This window comes from Callionymus lyra, chromosome 13, assembly GCF_982586985.1.
Source record: "Callionymus lyra chromosome 13, fCalLyr1.hap1.1, whole genome shotgun sequence".
Classification (NCBI taxonomy): domain Eukaryota; kingdom Metazoa; phylum Chordata; class Actinopteri; order Syngnathiformes; family Callionymidae; genus Callionymus; species Callionymus lyra.
In genome coordinates this window covers 8,837,767-8,851,634 of record NC_141830.1, presented here as the reverse complement: position 1 = coordinate 8,851,634, position 13,868 = coordinate 8,837,767, and the positions used below count along the sequence as shown (strand labels likewise).

General features: G+C 36.5%; 1 protein-coding gene across 1 annotated transcript in view; it reads right to left on the bottom strand.

Moving 5' to 3' along the window:
- The window catches only part of oxr1a (oxidation resistance 1a), a 150,564-nt gene that overhangs the window by 117,295 nt on the left and 19,401 nt on the right, over positions 1-13,868 (bottom strand). The window contains exon 2 of the mRNA XM_087805345.1: positions 13,548-13,634. Within this exon, the coding sequence (XP_087661471.1) occupies positions 13,548-13,564 (17 nt within the window). The 5' untranslated portion in view covers positions 13,565-13,634. The remainder of the gene's footprint in view (positions 1-13,547; positions 13,635-13,868) is intronic.

The window sequence follows — 13,868 nt, the reverse complement described above, 5'->3', positions numbered from 1 at the left end:
AATCACAATCCACAATTGAGCATACAATGATAAAATGAGATTTTTTTGTCTCATTGTCCGTCATTAAAATTAAAATAAAAGTTTCTAACACATTTATTCAGTCAAATATGCTATTTTATTCACATAAGTTTGACTACAGAAGATGGCTAATACTTTGTTTATTAACCATTAATTTAATCTAAAATAAATAAATGTTAAATTATAAACAACTGTTACTTCCACTATAGGACCCAGTACTGGTCCATACTGTATTTGTTTAAGGGCTGCGCAGGAAGGGAAACATTTGATATAATTTCTCTTGTTTCGCTTGTTAGTTATTTTGGTTTATATAACTTATCCTTTTTTTGGGGGGGATCACTTTTCACTGTGTCTTAACATAACAAGATCCATACGTCTGTGAAATTTACACCAACAAAAAAAAAAAAAAAGCATTATGGTTGGTTGTGTTTTACATTCACTTCATATTTGAGTTCATGCCATTTTATCTTTACCATTTTTATCTAAAGTTTAGTCCATGAATATAATGCTAACATTAAACTAGTCACTCAGACTTAAACTTGCTTAATATGAATAAAATGTCTATTATTCGTGCGTGATGATTGGACGAGTCCCAACACAATATTCACCAGCACCAATGACATCACACAGGGAGTGTAGTAGAAGAGGTACGATACAACACACAAACACCTCCCCTCTGATTTACTGTCAAACAGAAAATCAACAAACACATTATCAGCAGCGAGCAGATGGTAATCGCGTGATAAAGTGTGATCAGATCACAGAAGGCTCATCACTGACGTTTAATAAGTTGATAACATTCAGTTTGAGATCAGACGAGCAGAACTGGTTTCAGTCTCCGTGGATCTGATAAGTATAAAGACAATAACATATGCTTCGATTTAATACAATTATAAAAAGTAGTTGTATCTACAGGAGAAACTGATTTTAAATTTCAATTAATATGTTCAAGTTAAAAACACAACACACACATATATACACATATATATAAAGTATATTTAAACAGTGTCACTGAAAGAGAGCAGCTAGCAATCAACTAGTACAATGATTTTTGACATACATTTTGCTCCACTGAGCTTGCCATAATCCTGCTGTGATAAAAAAACTAATTTGAAAAGTTGAATAGTGAGGTTCACGAAATACACTGCAGCTGCTCACTGAACTTGACCTTCTCTTTTGACTCCATTAGAGCGCTTCTTTATACGCAGGCTGTCTGCTTAATGCTAATTCGGGGTGTCTCGCATTAGCCGACTCTCTCTGGTGAGCCAAGAGCTAAACCAGCTCCACTGAGCTCAGTAGAGACTTTAAAATCTTACCACATGACTAAGAAGAGTCTGAAAGGAAGTGCTGTTATTTTCAGACTCATTCACAGCAGTGGTTCCATTTGTCTGGATTTTTTTAAATTGGCTTTAACTTGAAAAACATAGAATAAAAATATTCCATGTACATATAGGAGTGTGTATTGGAAATAATCGAGTGATATGATACATTTATGATACAGCAACAATACGATGTATACTGTAGGAAGGATATATTTGTAGTACTGTCCAAGTACTTGACTCTGGTGTTGCAGAATTTAAAGACCACATGACTCTTGACAAAGTCGTTACTGACTTGAATTGTTTTAAAACCAAATTATGTCCAAACATCATCTTTAAAAGCTGCTGGAGTCACTGTATCCTCTAGTCCTCAGTCATCACATGGTTGTTTAAATATCCATATATAAACCATAAAATAACTATGATCAAAATACATTTGATTTCAAAATTAAAAAGTGTTGATATGCAACACCACTGTTGATTTTATTCCACAGTATTGTAAAAATTAAACAAAAACACTGTAATATATCAGTGTATCGATATTTTTCAATGTGTGGAGGCTATTAGTGTATTTTTATTACTTTCGTTATGTATACATTTATTCAACAATTCATCAACACTGATTATTTCACCTTTTCCCAGCATTGAGTGATGGTGCACTTTGATTATTGAATTTCCATTCAATCCTAGCGACATGTAGAGCTACAATATTTCCATTGAATCAAATTAACCTCATAAAATACATTTTGCTCCAACTCTTTATTATGTAAAAGACTATTCATCAAAGTCAAGATGGCCGAAAGGTTGTACGAGGGGATTATACATGGGATCAGACGTGGCTTCTAAAAGACGTTCATCATTCACTGCTGTGTTTCTACCAGATTGACCAAAGCAAACACAATTTATTAAGGCCATCTGTCGCACACATAAATCAAGAGTCAGCGTCTCACTCTTACCACACCATGAAGACAGAGGTCCAGGTTTTACAAGCACTTTGAGAGCGTATAGGTCGACCCCATATATCAGTGGACGGCAACACTGAAGAGGTCATGGAAAAACAAGAAGGGATGATGTGATTGCTTTGGTCACAATGTTGTCACAGTTGTCTGGATCATGAACATCCAACTGCAGATGAACAACATCAAAATGTAACGGCAGTCTTATTCTAGTTGTTTATTGTTTTTAAATTCACTGTAATGATCAACACTATGTAACTCGGGCAACCCATGCATACTGTCCATGTTACCACCAAACTGCCAACTTAAATTCCTCATGGGCAGTTTTTCATACTGAGATTCTTTTTTTTAGTTTTTAGGATGTAAAAACCTCTCACAGAACAAGGGAAAGTCTCCATTTCACAAAAAAAATTAGCAACGACGAGTCGCAAATTTAACAACGATGCTGTTTCAGAGGTCTAACACTAGGGGGGGACAGAAAAACGGTTTAAAGTCTTACAGATTGGAGCTTTAACAAATGCTGCATTCGGCACTGGCGCACCTGAGACTTTAAGACATTGTTCTTCGACCAGAAAACAAAATTTTTTAAATTACTGATTGTCAGTTTAACCATTTGTTCATCATTTTGTTTCTATATCTATGGGGTTTACGGAATGTGTCTCAATCCTGGTCTTGATTTAGTCTACAATGATTCTTTGTTGAATTGCTGGGATCTATTTTTCCTTAATCAGCTATAGTCTTACTTCAACTGTAAAGTTTCTTGAGATAACTTTGTTATGATAAGACACTGTAAATAAAATTGAATTGAATTGAATTGAAATTTAATTTAATTGAATCTCATAACAAACGTTTGTGTGTTTCTATTTTGACATGATGGCATAAAACTGACCCTCAAGATATGAATCTGGATCCATTCAACAAATAATACACATTGACCTTCACTGAACAGATCTTTTGTTTTGTTCATTTATGTCAATACTAGTGAGGCATAAAACACATCCGATCAAATGACATGTTAATACTTGTGAGCTCATCCAAAAATATAATAAATCCATCCTCACATTTCCACCATCACACAGATCGTCACAGCTCATCCAACCTGCTGCCGTTTATGTCGTCCTTAATCTGCTCTTATATAAGATAGAGAAGCATTTAAGGACGGCGGATAAAAGCCTCGACAGAAAAAGACTTCTCCCTTCCTTCCTATTGAAGTGTTGTTTTTTTTTTTTTCATTTTCAGTCGGCCATGAAGTACCATGTATGCCACCACCCCGAGGTGATCCCCCTCACTGCTGCTCGTCGAGCCAAATTATTTTGCATGACAACAATGTCGCCTCAGAGAGGAAAACAACAACACAAAAGTAGCTGTCAGCAGCACAAACAACACCACACACAATTTATAAACACACACTTCAGCAGAAGGAAAGATACCGTCCTAATGAAGAAAAAACTGAAGAACTTTTTACGCTAACAAACAGAACTTTTTTTCTTCTTCTACAATTTCCTGCATTTTAATTTAATTACCTTGATTTGTTTAGGGTGAAAATCATTATAAATTACTTAAACAATTGTAAGTGGAATATGAACAGAAAGAAGATCAAGAGTATTAGAATACTGAGGTACTAAACGAGTACTTGACTCTGGTGTTGCAGTATTTACAGACCACATAACTCTTGATGTAGTCGTAACTGCTTTCATTTGTTTTGAAACAAAAAAAAGTCCCAACATCAGCTTTAAAAGCTGCTGGAGTCGACTGTATCCTCTCGTCCTCAGTCACTGTGATCTCAGGGGAATGAATTGTTCCTTCAGTATTATCTTGATCTTTAAAGTGTATATACTTTTTTGAGTATTGTTTTGTTTGTTTAAGCGCTTTGTGACCCTGGTCTGGAAAAGCGCTATATAAACAAATATTACTTACTTACTTACTTTAGATGAGGCTGAATTAATGAGGGCGTAATGACTGCTGCCATCTAGCGGCCAGAAGAAAAATTGCAAACCCGAAAGTACTGAACTTTAAGCACTTCCGTGTTGTTCTCAGTATTATCTTGATCTTTAAAGTATGTACTTTTTTGAGTATTGTTTTGATTGTTTAAGCGCTTTGTGACCCTGGTCTCGAAAAGCGCTATACAAATAAATATTACTTACTTACTTACTTACTTCAATAAATTAATTTAATCATTTTATATTTAAAGGTTGAGTTTTTTTTAAATAGTCGAATGAAAATACATGAACATTTTATTAATGAAATGCCTAATGAATAAATGAAGAATACGTTAATATCATTATCATCTCATCGTGTCATGTGAAGACTAAAAACTATTTTATTGTAAATGAAATATTTCAGCACAAGACTATGGCTGTAAGAAGCAGCTTGACTTGCGCAGTCACATGTTGCTGGACAACAACAACAGGCGGTTCATGTGACGCAGCCAGTGGTTTTTCGACCGTTGCCCTCTGCGTGACATTGAGAGCCGGGCGACCACAACGCTGCTGGTGTTTCGCTGTGAGTAATGAAATGAGGCGTTAATTTGACACTTCTTCAGCGCTCAACCCCGGGTCAGTCGTCTCCCGAGGCACCAGATGCTCCACCCGGGCCAAGCCGAGGACCATCCATCCCAGCGGGACGAGGACGAGGAGGGGGTGAGAGATGGAGGGTGGGAGCAGGAGGTGGAAGAGGAAGAGATGAGAGAACATGCGACCGGGGAGGTCAGCGGTACTTAAAACGTGGTGATGACATCAATCAGGAGAAAGTAAGAGGGAGAATGTGTTCAGCATACTTTTTTTTTGTTTACAATGTAATCTCCTCTCCGCCCCCCGGAGCAGAATGTTCCAGCATCTATCATGTTCGGAGGTGAGCGGGGAAAGTAAATCGGTATATTTATAATCCACCAACACCGACACCACTTGTTAATCTCTCACCGTGGATTAACCACGTGAAGTCAAATCAAAAATAAAGAGAGATTAGCGCCCGATCCCGTGGGATCCTCCTGATGAGGAGGTTGCGGATTCATCTCCATTTGTCAGGGACAACCTTCCACTCCTGTGGACCGGCTCAGCTTGCTGCCCCCCCCCACCCCCCCAGCACCGCTGAAAGCTCATCTTTGAAGTCGGAAATGGAGCCGGGAATCTAATCCAGCAAAAAAAAAAAAAAAAATGGATGGGGCAAAGAGGCATTAAAATTTTAGGTGATGTCACCGAAGGGTCTGCTGACTCACTCGGCACCATTTTTAAAACATGGTGACATTTAACAATCTGTGTTTTTTATCTCAAGTGTGATCTCTGGCTGCTTAGACTCCAGCTCAGTCACAAAGAGAGGTTCAGATATATTATTATTATTTTTCATCTTTAAACCCATTCACCGTCGGGCTGTAGCACTTTACTCATTTATACCAAGATTACAATACGGTATATTTCGACACACTTGCATCCTTCTTTAAAAAAATGTAGGGGACACTTAATTTAGTGACATCTTGTTCCACTTCCTTTTGGTTATTTAAATAGAACTTAAGAAAAAAACATCCGCTTTAAAAAGCATCTGGAGACAACTGTATCCTCTCGTCCTCAGTCACAGACGAATCTCCTGGGATTTCTTTGTTATCTTTAGCTGCAGAGGTTGTAATAACTGTCATCTAGTGGCCGGGAGTTTTTTGTTCACACCAAAATTAAAAACTGCAAGAATATATGTTAATTATACATTTAAAAAAAATGTATTTAATTTACACAAACCTTATTGAAATATAAACCGTACAAGAACCATGATATGGATAAAATATGATATCGAAATATATATACTGTATATATATATAAATATATATATATACAGTTTATATATTTATATATATATACAGTATATACCACCTTTAACAAAACTTAAACAAAACAAAACTGTATACAAACAACCCAATAATGACAATAAAACAATTGCAATAAAACAATGACAATAATTGAACTAATCAGATTTAATAAAAAAAAATAGTAAAGATAACAACAAGAATACCTTCAAATAAATGAATTTATTTTAAAGAAACGTCCAAGAATAGAGCAGCATCAACAAAGATCATTTAACTAAAAGAGAGATAAATTACTATAAATACTAATAATAAACATTACTTTCTGCTACTCTTTAATCTGTAAAATTGTGTTTGATACTTTTTTTATAAATAGTATTAGTTATTCCGTCTTATTTTGTTCTGTTACAGTTGAACATAAGTCCAAAGAAAATGTTATTTTCCCGTGTTATTTTATACAAGAATATTTAATCAAATGAAAAGGATGGAGAAGATGGATTTCCTGAAGAGAAAAATAAGTGCACAATACCACCAACCATCACATCTGCTGCATGTCAAGAGCTCCCCGTTACCATACCATCGACGGACACTTCCCGAGACGGAGAGAAAAAAAAAGCCTACTCGTGTTAAATAGCCAGCAAAAAGCAGAAATCGATGGAGTGGTCGAGTCAGTCAAACAGAGCGTCTCAGATCGATAGAATGAGACTGAACAATGGTTTCATTACGCAGGCAAAGTGACTCGTGCAGACGTTTGGATGCTCGACAACGAATCTGATTACACTGAGGAACATTTAATATCCACCATCTATGAAATATGAGAGCTTCATATTAACGCAATATCCAGCAGACGCCCCTGAGATATTTAGGATAATGTGCAGCGACTTGAAGATACAATAGAATTAACCCTGGACATTTGATCTTCCCTCTCTCGGCAAATGTGTTGATTCTCGCTACTAGTGTTGCATCTTGAAATCTGCTAACACGTTAAGAGGTAAATGTTCCATGAGGTCGTTATATTATCCACTTAGGTTGTGTATGAAACTGTAGTTGCAGAGAATTTATTTAGTGTTGTTCGAAGTGAGGTGCTCGATGAAAGTATTTTAACAGATAAATGACCTTTTATCTACCGTCAAGAGGTTGAATGCATATAGTTACTTCCATATTATGCTGTTACATGGCTGTGTTTACTCGGTATCAGTAACGAATGGCAGTGAAAGTCTTACTGAATGAGATGAAAAACAACAAAATACATATTTTGGGTCCAACAGAGGGAAAACCAAAATTTAGACTTTGACAGAATTTTGTGTTTTCTTTTCATAATAAAACTGTCTAGGCTTGCTTAACAATCAAATCTATACAAATATTTTATGTGATTACCATCTGACAATGATAAGGAGGCAACGATCCAATATATTAAGATATTGTACTAACATATATATATATATGTAGTATTGTCGAGTACTTGACTCTGGTGTTGCAGAATTTACAGACCACATGAATCTTGACGAATTCATAACTGCTTTCATATGTTTTCACCCAAAATATGTCCAAACATCAGCTTTAAAAGCTTCTGGAGTCGAATGTATCCTCTCGTCCTCAGTTATTGCTGTGATCTCAGGGGTATTTGTTCCTTTCAATGAGGATGAATTAATGAGGCCGCAAAGATTGCTGCCATCTAGCGGCCAGAAGAAAAATGCTGTAAATATTTGCATGTGAATTGTAAGAAAAAATACAAATTATTTAATTTGGAATAAAACATTCTTAAGATAGAAAACATATTATCATATATTTTATATTGTTTGGCCTTCAATTTTAAAGAGTGCTGTTGAGTATCAATTTGGAATGGCAGGGAAAAAAAAACAGTATTTTTTTCTCTCCTCAACACACACTCTTACAACTTAGATATAAAACAAAGGGCACAAATAAGTTTAACTAAATGTTAAATGAGATAAAATAGTGAATCGATGAGTCACCACATCTCTTACTATCCCTTTACTTCCTCCAGCTTTGTAACCTTGGCCATGATGTTGCAGGAAGGTCGCTCCAAGGACAGGTGACGAGTGCAACAGCGACGACGACCTGCTCGCCAGGATTGGATCAGCAGGCCTTTGCAGGGGGTTAACACATCCCAGCATGCACTCTGCTAGCCAGACACCACCCTCTCCCCCTGCATGCATTAGTAATGGCGAGCAAGGCCCCTTGATGTCGATGAGCAGTTTCAAGCAGCAGACAGTTGGGTATCCCGTTACTCCGCATGGAGGTCAATGTGTATATATGTCGGTGTGTGTGTGTGTTGAGTGGGGGGTCAATGTTAAACTTGATATTTCCACTCTAATCACACGCTGGTCATTAAAAGATTAACGGTCAAGATGAGGGAAAAATTGATCGGACATCGACCAGGCCAGAGGTTTGATCGCAAGATGTCATCACGGAGTGAATCAAGGACAAAAGATGTATACATGCAGGCATTCTGACGACCACCAGAGGTCGCTTTAGCAGAAAAGTATTTAAAGGGAAACTAATGTGAAAACACAACTCTCCCATATAAAATCTGGGCGAACGAGAGGTTACGAGAGTCCATTATGACGTTAAAATAGCCTTAACTCCTCCTCCAGCCAACTAATTAGGCCCCGCTTTGTTTATATAACGAGTCCCTTGGAGGTCAAGACTTCCCGGGATTGACAAACCTCGATAGTTGAGCAATCACAGCAGAGTGTGGTGTGGTTATGGTGACCAGGATTTAATCTCAAGAAAAAGAAAACTTCTTAAGTGGGCGGGGCTTAAGATAATTTTCCTAATGTAAATATTTCAATGAAAAGAGAGTTTTGAACAAACAGACACATACTGATGATACAATAGAGTTTCAACATCTATTTAAGACACTTAAAATCAAGAGAAAATGAACTTAAAGAGCAACTTTTGTGTTGATATAATTATATACATTTGTCCGTTCAGAAGTACCTGCCAATGAGTAAAGTCTATGATTTCGTTCATTCATTCTTAGTCCCTCCAGGATATACTCAGACGATAGTGTAAGAATTCTTACATATGGTCCCAAATGAAATCTGTACAAGCCTGAGGACTCAAGCCGAGGATGAAACCTTGTGTGAGGTAATGTGAAAACAAGGATGACTGAGCGAAACTATCAATAAATAAATTAAAAAACATGTGTTATTAAGTATAATTCTAATTCAAACCTAGACATACAACAGTCACTTCAACAACAAAGTTAATAAATCATACATTCATCATCAAGTCAACTAATGAGGACAAATGAAGGTCATAGCAGATCAGAAAGATAAGGAGATGAGGAAGAGATTCAAAAGATTGATCTTTTTGACCCGACTGAAAAGAGAGCCTGCAGGAAAAGTGCTCTGATGTCTATTTTTAAAAACAAATGTGAAGGACAAGGACATTATGGAGGAATCGAGCTGATGAGTCTCATATTTGAAGATGTGGAATAGAGTAGAGGGATGTTAGAAAATATCGATAACTATGTATCACAATATTTTTTATTCCCGATACTGTAACTATATTCAATAGCACTGTATATTTAATTAGATATATATTAGATAGATATATATATATATATATATATATATATATATATATATTTTTTTACTTTGTAATAACACTTTAAGTCAAAGTTGTTTAATGATTTATGTTTCAATGGTGTGTGTATAAAAGACAATCATTCAATGTTTTCTATTACAATTAACACTCAAATATTCACAGCTTGTGTGGTACAGTTAAACCTTCGGCCACTACTTGGCAAAATTCGTCATTTCCTCCGTGCCAAAGCAACAACAAAACCGGTGAAATGGCAGAAATTAGTGAAAAAGAAAGGACAAACCAAGTTCCAGCAGCTTTTAAAGCTGATGTTGGACTCATTTTGGCTTTAAAACAAAGTTTAAAGTTAAAAATGTAAACACTGACAGATGCTGGATATTGCATGTTGCTTCAGGTTGTTTGAGACTGTTCATTTATTATCCATTGTTTATATAACCTTGCATTTTTGTTAATATTTTCTTGAGGCCAGGCCAAGAGAGATGGACATGGAACTGTTGATGGTAGGACAATATGAGGATAAGGGGAACAACTTGTGTATTAAGTTTATTAAGTGGAGGTAATGTGTTAAACAGGGATCTATAACTCCACTGGCCAGGGGGGGAAATAACTACCAAATTGGCCAAGACTGACTGCTTTTCCGTCTTCAAATCCAAAAGGGATTTATATTTTGTCTTTTAATGTTTATTGTAGTTTCACTGTATATTTTAATCTTCTCCGTCTAATTATGTGTGTTTATAAATGTGTCCCATGCCAACTAAAAACAAAGAAAAAGACAACATTTGATGCAATTATATTTTTGTGGACGAAAAGACGTGGAATGACCAAAGAAGAGAAGAAAAGAAATGAGTAGGAAAGACTTGGACAATCTCATCTATGTGAATGTATTACAATTATATTGCAAATGTCTATGTGCTAATTTGCACTTCAAATATGGAGCAACATGAGCGAATATCAACATGGCTGTTTATTGTCTGAGGCGGCGTCTCCATTCTCCCCCTTAGCCCTACCCCTTCAAACGGAGTGTCACAGGCTAGCCATCTAAAAATCACACTTCAATCCTAACATTCAACAAAAAGTCACAGCGTTAAATAAATGGTTGAGATGGAAAACAGTCACAAGCTCTAAGCGCCGTCATGTTGATACTTCCATTTCTCCTCGTATGATCGTCGTGCGGCGGGTGAGGGAGGATGATTAAACGGCGGCGGCTCTGGATCTCGAGGGAGCCGTGTCAGCACACGAGATGACACGGATACGCTCAAAATGACTATAATGGGCTGCTATCCTCAAAACTCAAAGACTTCAGAAGCTTATTCAGATTTTCTGCTGAATACAAAGCATTTTTTTTCTCAGTGGCTCAAACTGCTGAATGAAAAGTTTTGTACTTTCTGTCAAAGATAATGTGTGGACTGGTTAAATATATGAACTGGAGATTTGAGTGAAATTGAATAATATCCAAAACGATTCAGAACTTTCAACTTTGTATATTTAAAAGTGAAAAATGAACTATTTATTTGAAGAAATATGCACTTTTTCTTAAAGCATGAACAAATATGAACTCATGTTTGTAAACACAAACTTAAGTTTGTTTAGTTTTTATCAAACTTGCTTGCTCCATATTTAGACAAGTCCAACTGACAACCTTAAAATATTGTTATCATTACCGTTAATGTTTGCCATACACAGAGGGAGGGAGTTTTTGATCCAAACTTGGATTTATATTGTGTTGTTTTTTGACCATTTTTGTCCAATACGTTGAGTTTTTGCCAGCTCTTGTATTTAGCATTTTGTGACCCATTTCCTGGTCTTCTTTCACTAGCCACTAAAATAAGGTTAAAACAACAACAAACCAACTGGACAGTGTCAGTTTTATCCAAATCCCTTAATTCAACGAGGAAAAACTTTAGGCAAACAGTGCATTTAAACTTTCGATATTAATGGAAATTAAATGATCAGACGACAGTCCTCCAGAGATCTTTGAGTATTCATGTAATAGTTAAAAAGTATTCCACTATAATGAAGTGTTTGGGCGCGTGTGCCCAGATTGTTTGTCTCGACACGCGCTCATTAAAAATCTGCTGAAGTGCTTTTAAACCCTTCATTCTGGCTGTTTAAAAAGTGATGCGCGACAGCTTCTATTTGCATTATTCATGTCAGACGGGCAGCTCACGCATTCTTACATAAGTGCTGCTTTTTGAACAAAAGAGATTTTGGTGGCATTTAACATTTTCTGTCCAAACAAATGTCAGACTCATTTGCAGTAACCCCCTCCTCCCTGTCTCTTTATCCCACAACGTGACTCGTCCTGACTAGATTAGAGAACCTTGTGATGGAGTGGACGTCCACGCCAGGTCAGACTTTGTTTTGTGGGTCAGAGTTGGGTAATGCGAGTGGTGTCGGAGTCAAGGTTTGGATGTCAACAAACACCACATCCAACCACATAATACTGTACAAGCCTTGTAAACACTGGACGGAACAACTCATCTGTATTCCAAATTAACACAATTACTATATATACTACAGATATCATGTGACGATAAGTTTTGCACATTCACCACGAGTCGCAATTTGTTTGAAAAGAATAAATCTAAAATGAGTATTTTATCTGGTACTGGTGCCATACAAGTACTTTTTGAGTAATGCCTAAATTAATACCCAATCTGTATTTAAAGAATTTAAAAATACTTTGTTTATTTGTTTTTTTAACAAGGACTGTGGAAAAATGTTGACAGCTTTTCAATTTTAGTTTCTATGATTATTCTATGATAATAGACTAGTCTACGTCAGGCTCTTTTTCATCCCCCATTCGGCTCACTGATGTTTTTAAAAATAATAACGGGTCTAATGTGGGTATTTGTGGCATTTTTATTTTTCTAATGGTGCAAAATGAGCGGCTCCCTCTTTTAGTTTGCCTTTAATTTACCAAAAACTAATGTATGCATAGCCAACTCTTTTCTACTCCTCTCTCACAAGGCTCAACCTCTTAAAGGAACAGAAACACGCACAACACAGAATTTTAGTATTTTTATTAAGTTTTATTTAAATTTGAACATTGCGCAGACCTAAAAAAAAATAAAAATAAGACTGACTGACCTGTTGACATTTTTTTTATTATTAGGGCTTAAAACTTAAAAGTTTTGTCTCATAACAAATAATTTTGTTTAGAGTTTTTTTTATATTTTGTAATCTGCATTGATGAAACTTTCAGAGTCGAAGTGCGATAAGAACAAAGCTAAAAACACAAACACGATTATGCTCTACAGGACATACTGTAGTAAAAATACACTAACATTTTTTTAAGATAAATATCAATGCTTAATGTTTCATTTATAGTTTCATTATATGGAATTATTTGTCGTCTGAAAAGCCAAAAGGGTTTCGTGCCTCCCGATGGTTTTTTTTTTACTGTAGAAAACGGGTCTCCTGCTATGTCGTGTTCTTTGAGTATTCTTTTTTGGGCAAATATTTACGTACGCATGTGTGGTTACAGAATAAATGATGACAGAAAACGGGTAAAAAGCTTTTTGTTTTGATCCAGCAACTCGCCTTGTGACCAGGTACACCCTCGCAGGAAAGCCAAAACCATAAATGATATATGTGACTTCATGCCACAGCAAGCACATTAAAAATACACAATGTACACACAAGAGTGAAGGAGAGGCTCGACTTTACGCAGAGGGTAAAGGAAAATGTTAACTTTGCATTAAAAAAAACGAGTTAATAATGACGAATCTAAACACACGCGACGACCGGTACTTTAACTGTCAACATTTTCCGTAAAGTTCGTAAAGTAAATGCCAATTAAATGTCGCCCGTGATCGTGTATCTTGTATTTAAATGGCCTGATATTTTGCCACTTTTTTACAGAAGAGTAAAGATCAAGAGTGACATTGTGCTGACCTTTTAGTGCTGAACATGTTGGCAGCGTCTTCCTGCTCCTGCTCGGAGGCTCCAAGAGGGTCACAGCGTGTTGTCAACTTTTCAAACCTGCGGGAAGTCCGAGAGAGACAGAGACAGAAGAGAAAGGGTGAGATTTTTCAACATCGCATTCGTTTTTGCCCGAGAGTTCTACAGGTCGTACGAAAAAAATGTCAATCTCAGCCGCCATTAGAGCGCCTCCTGTCGAGCCATTCAAATCGACTGGTCGTGGCGGGAGGCAGGGAAATGACTCAAAATGTGAAAATGCATTAAACAAAAACGGAAACTTTAAAGAGAAGCGTG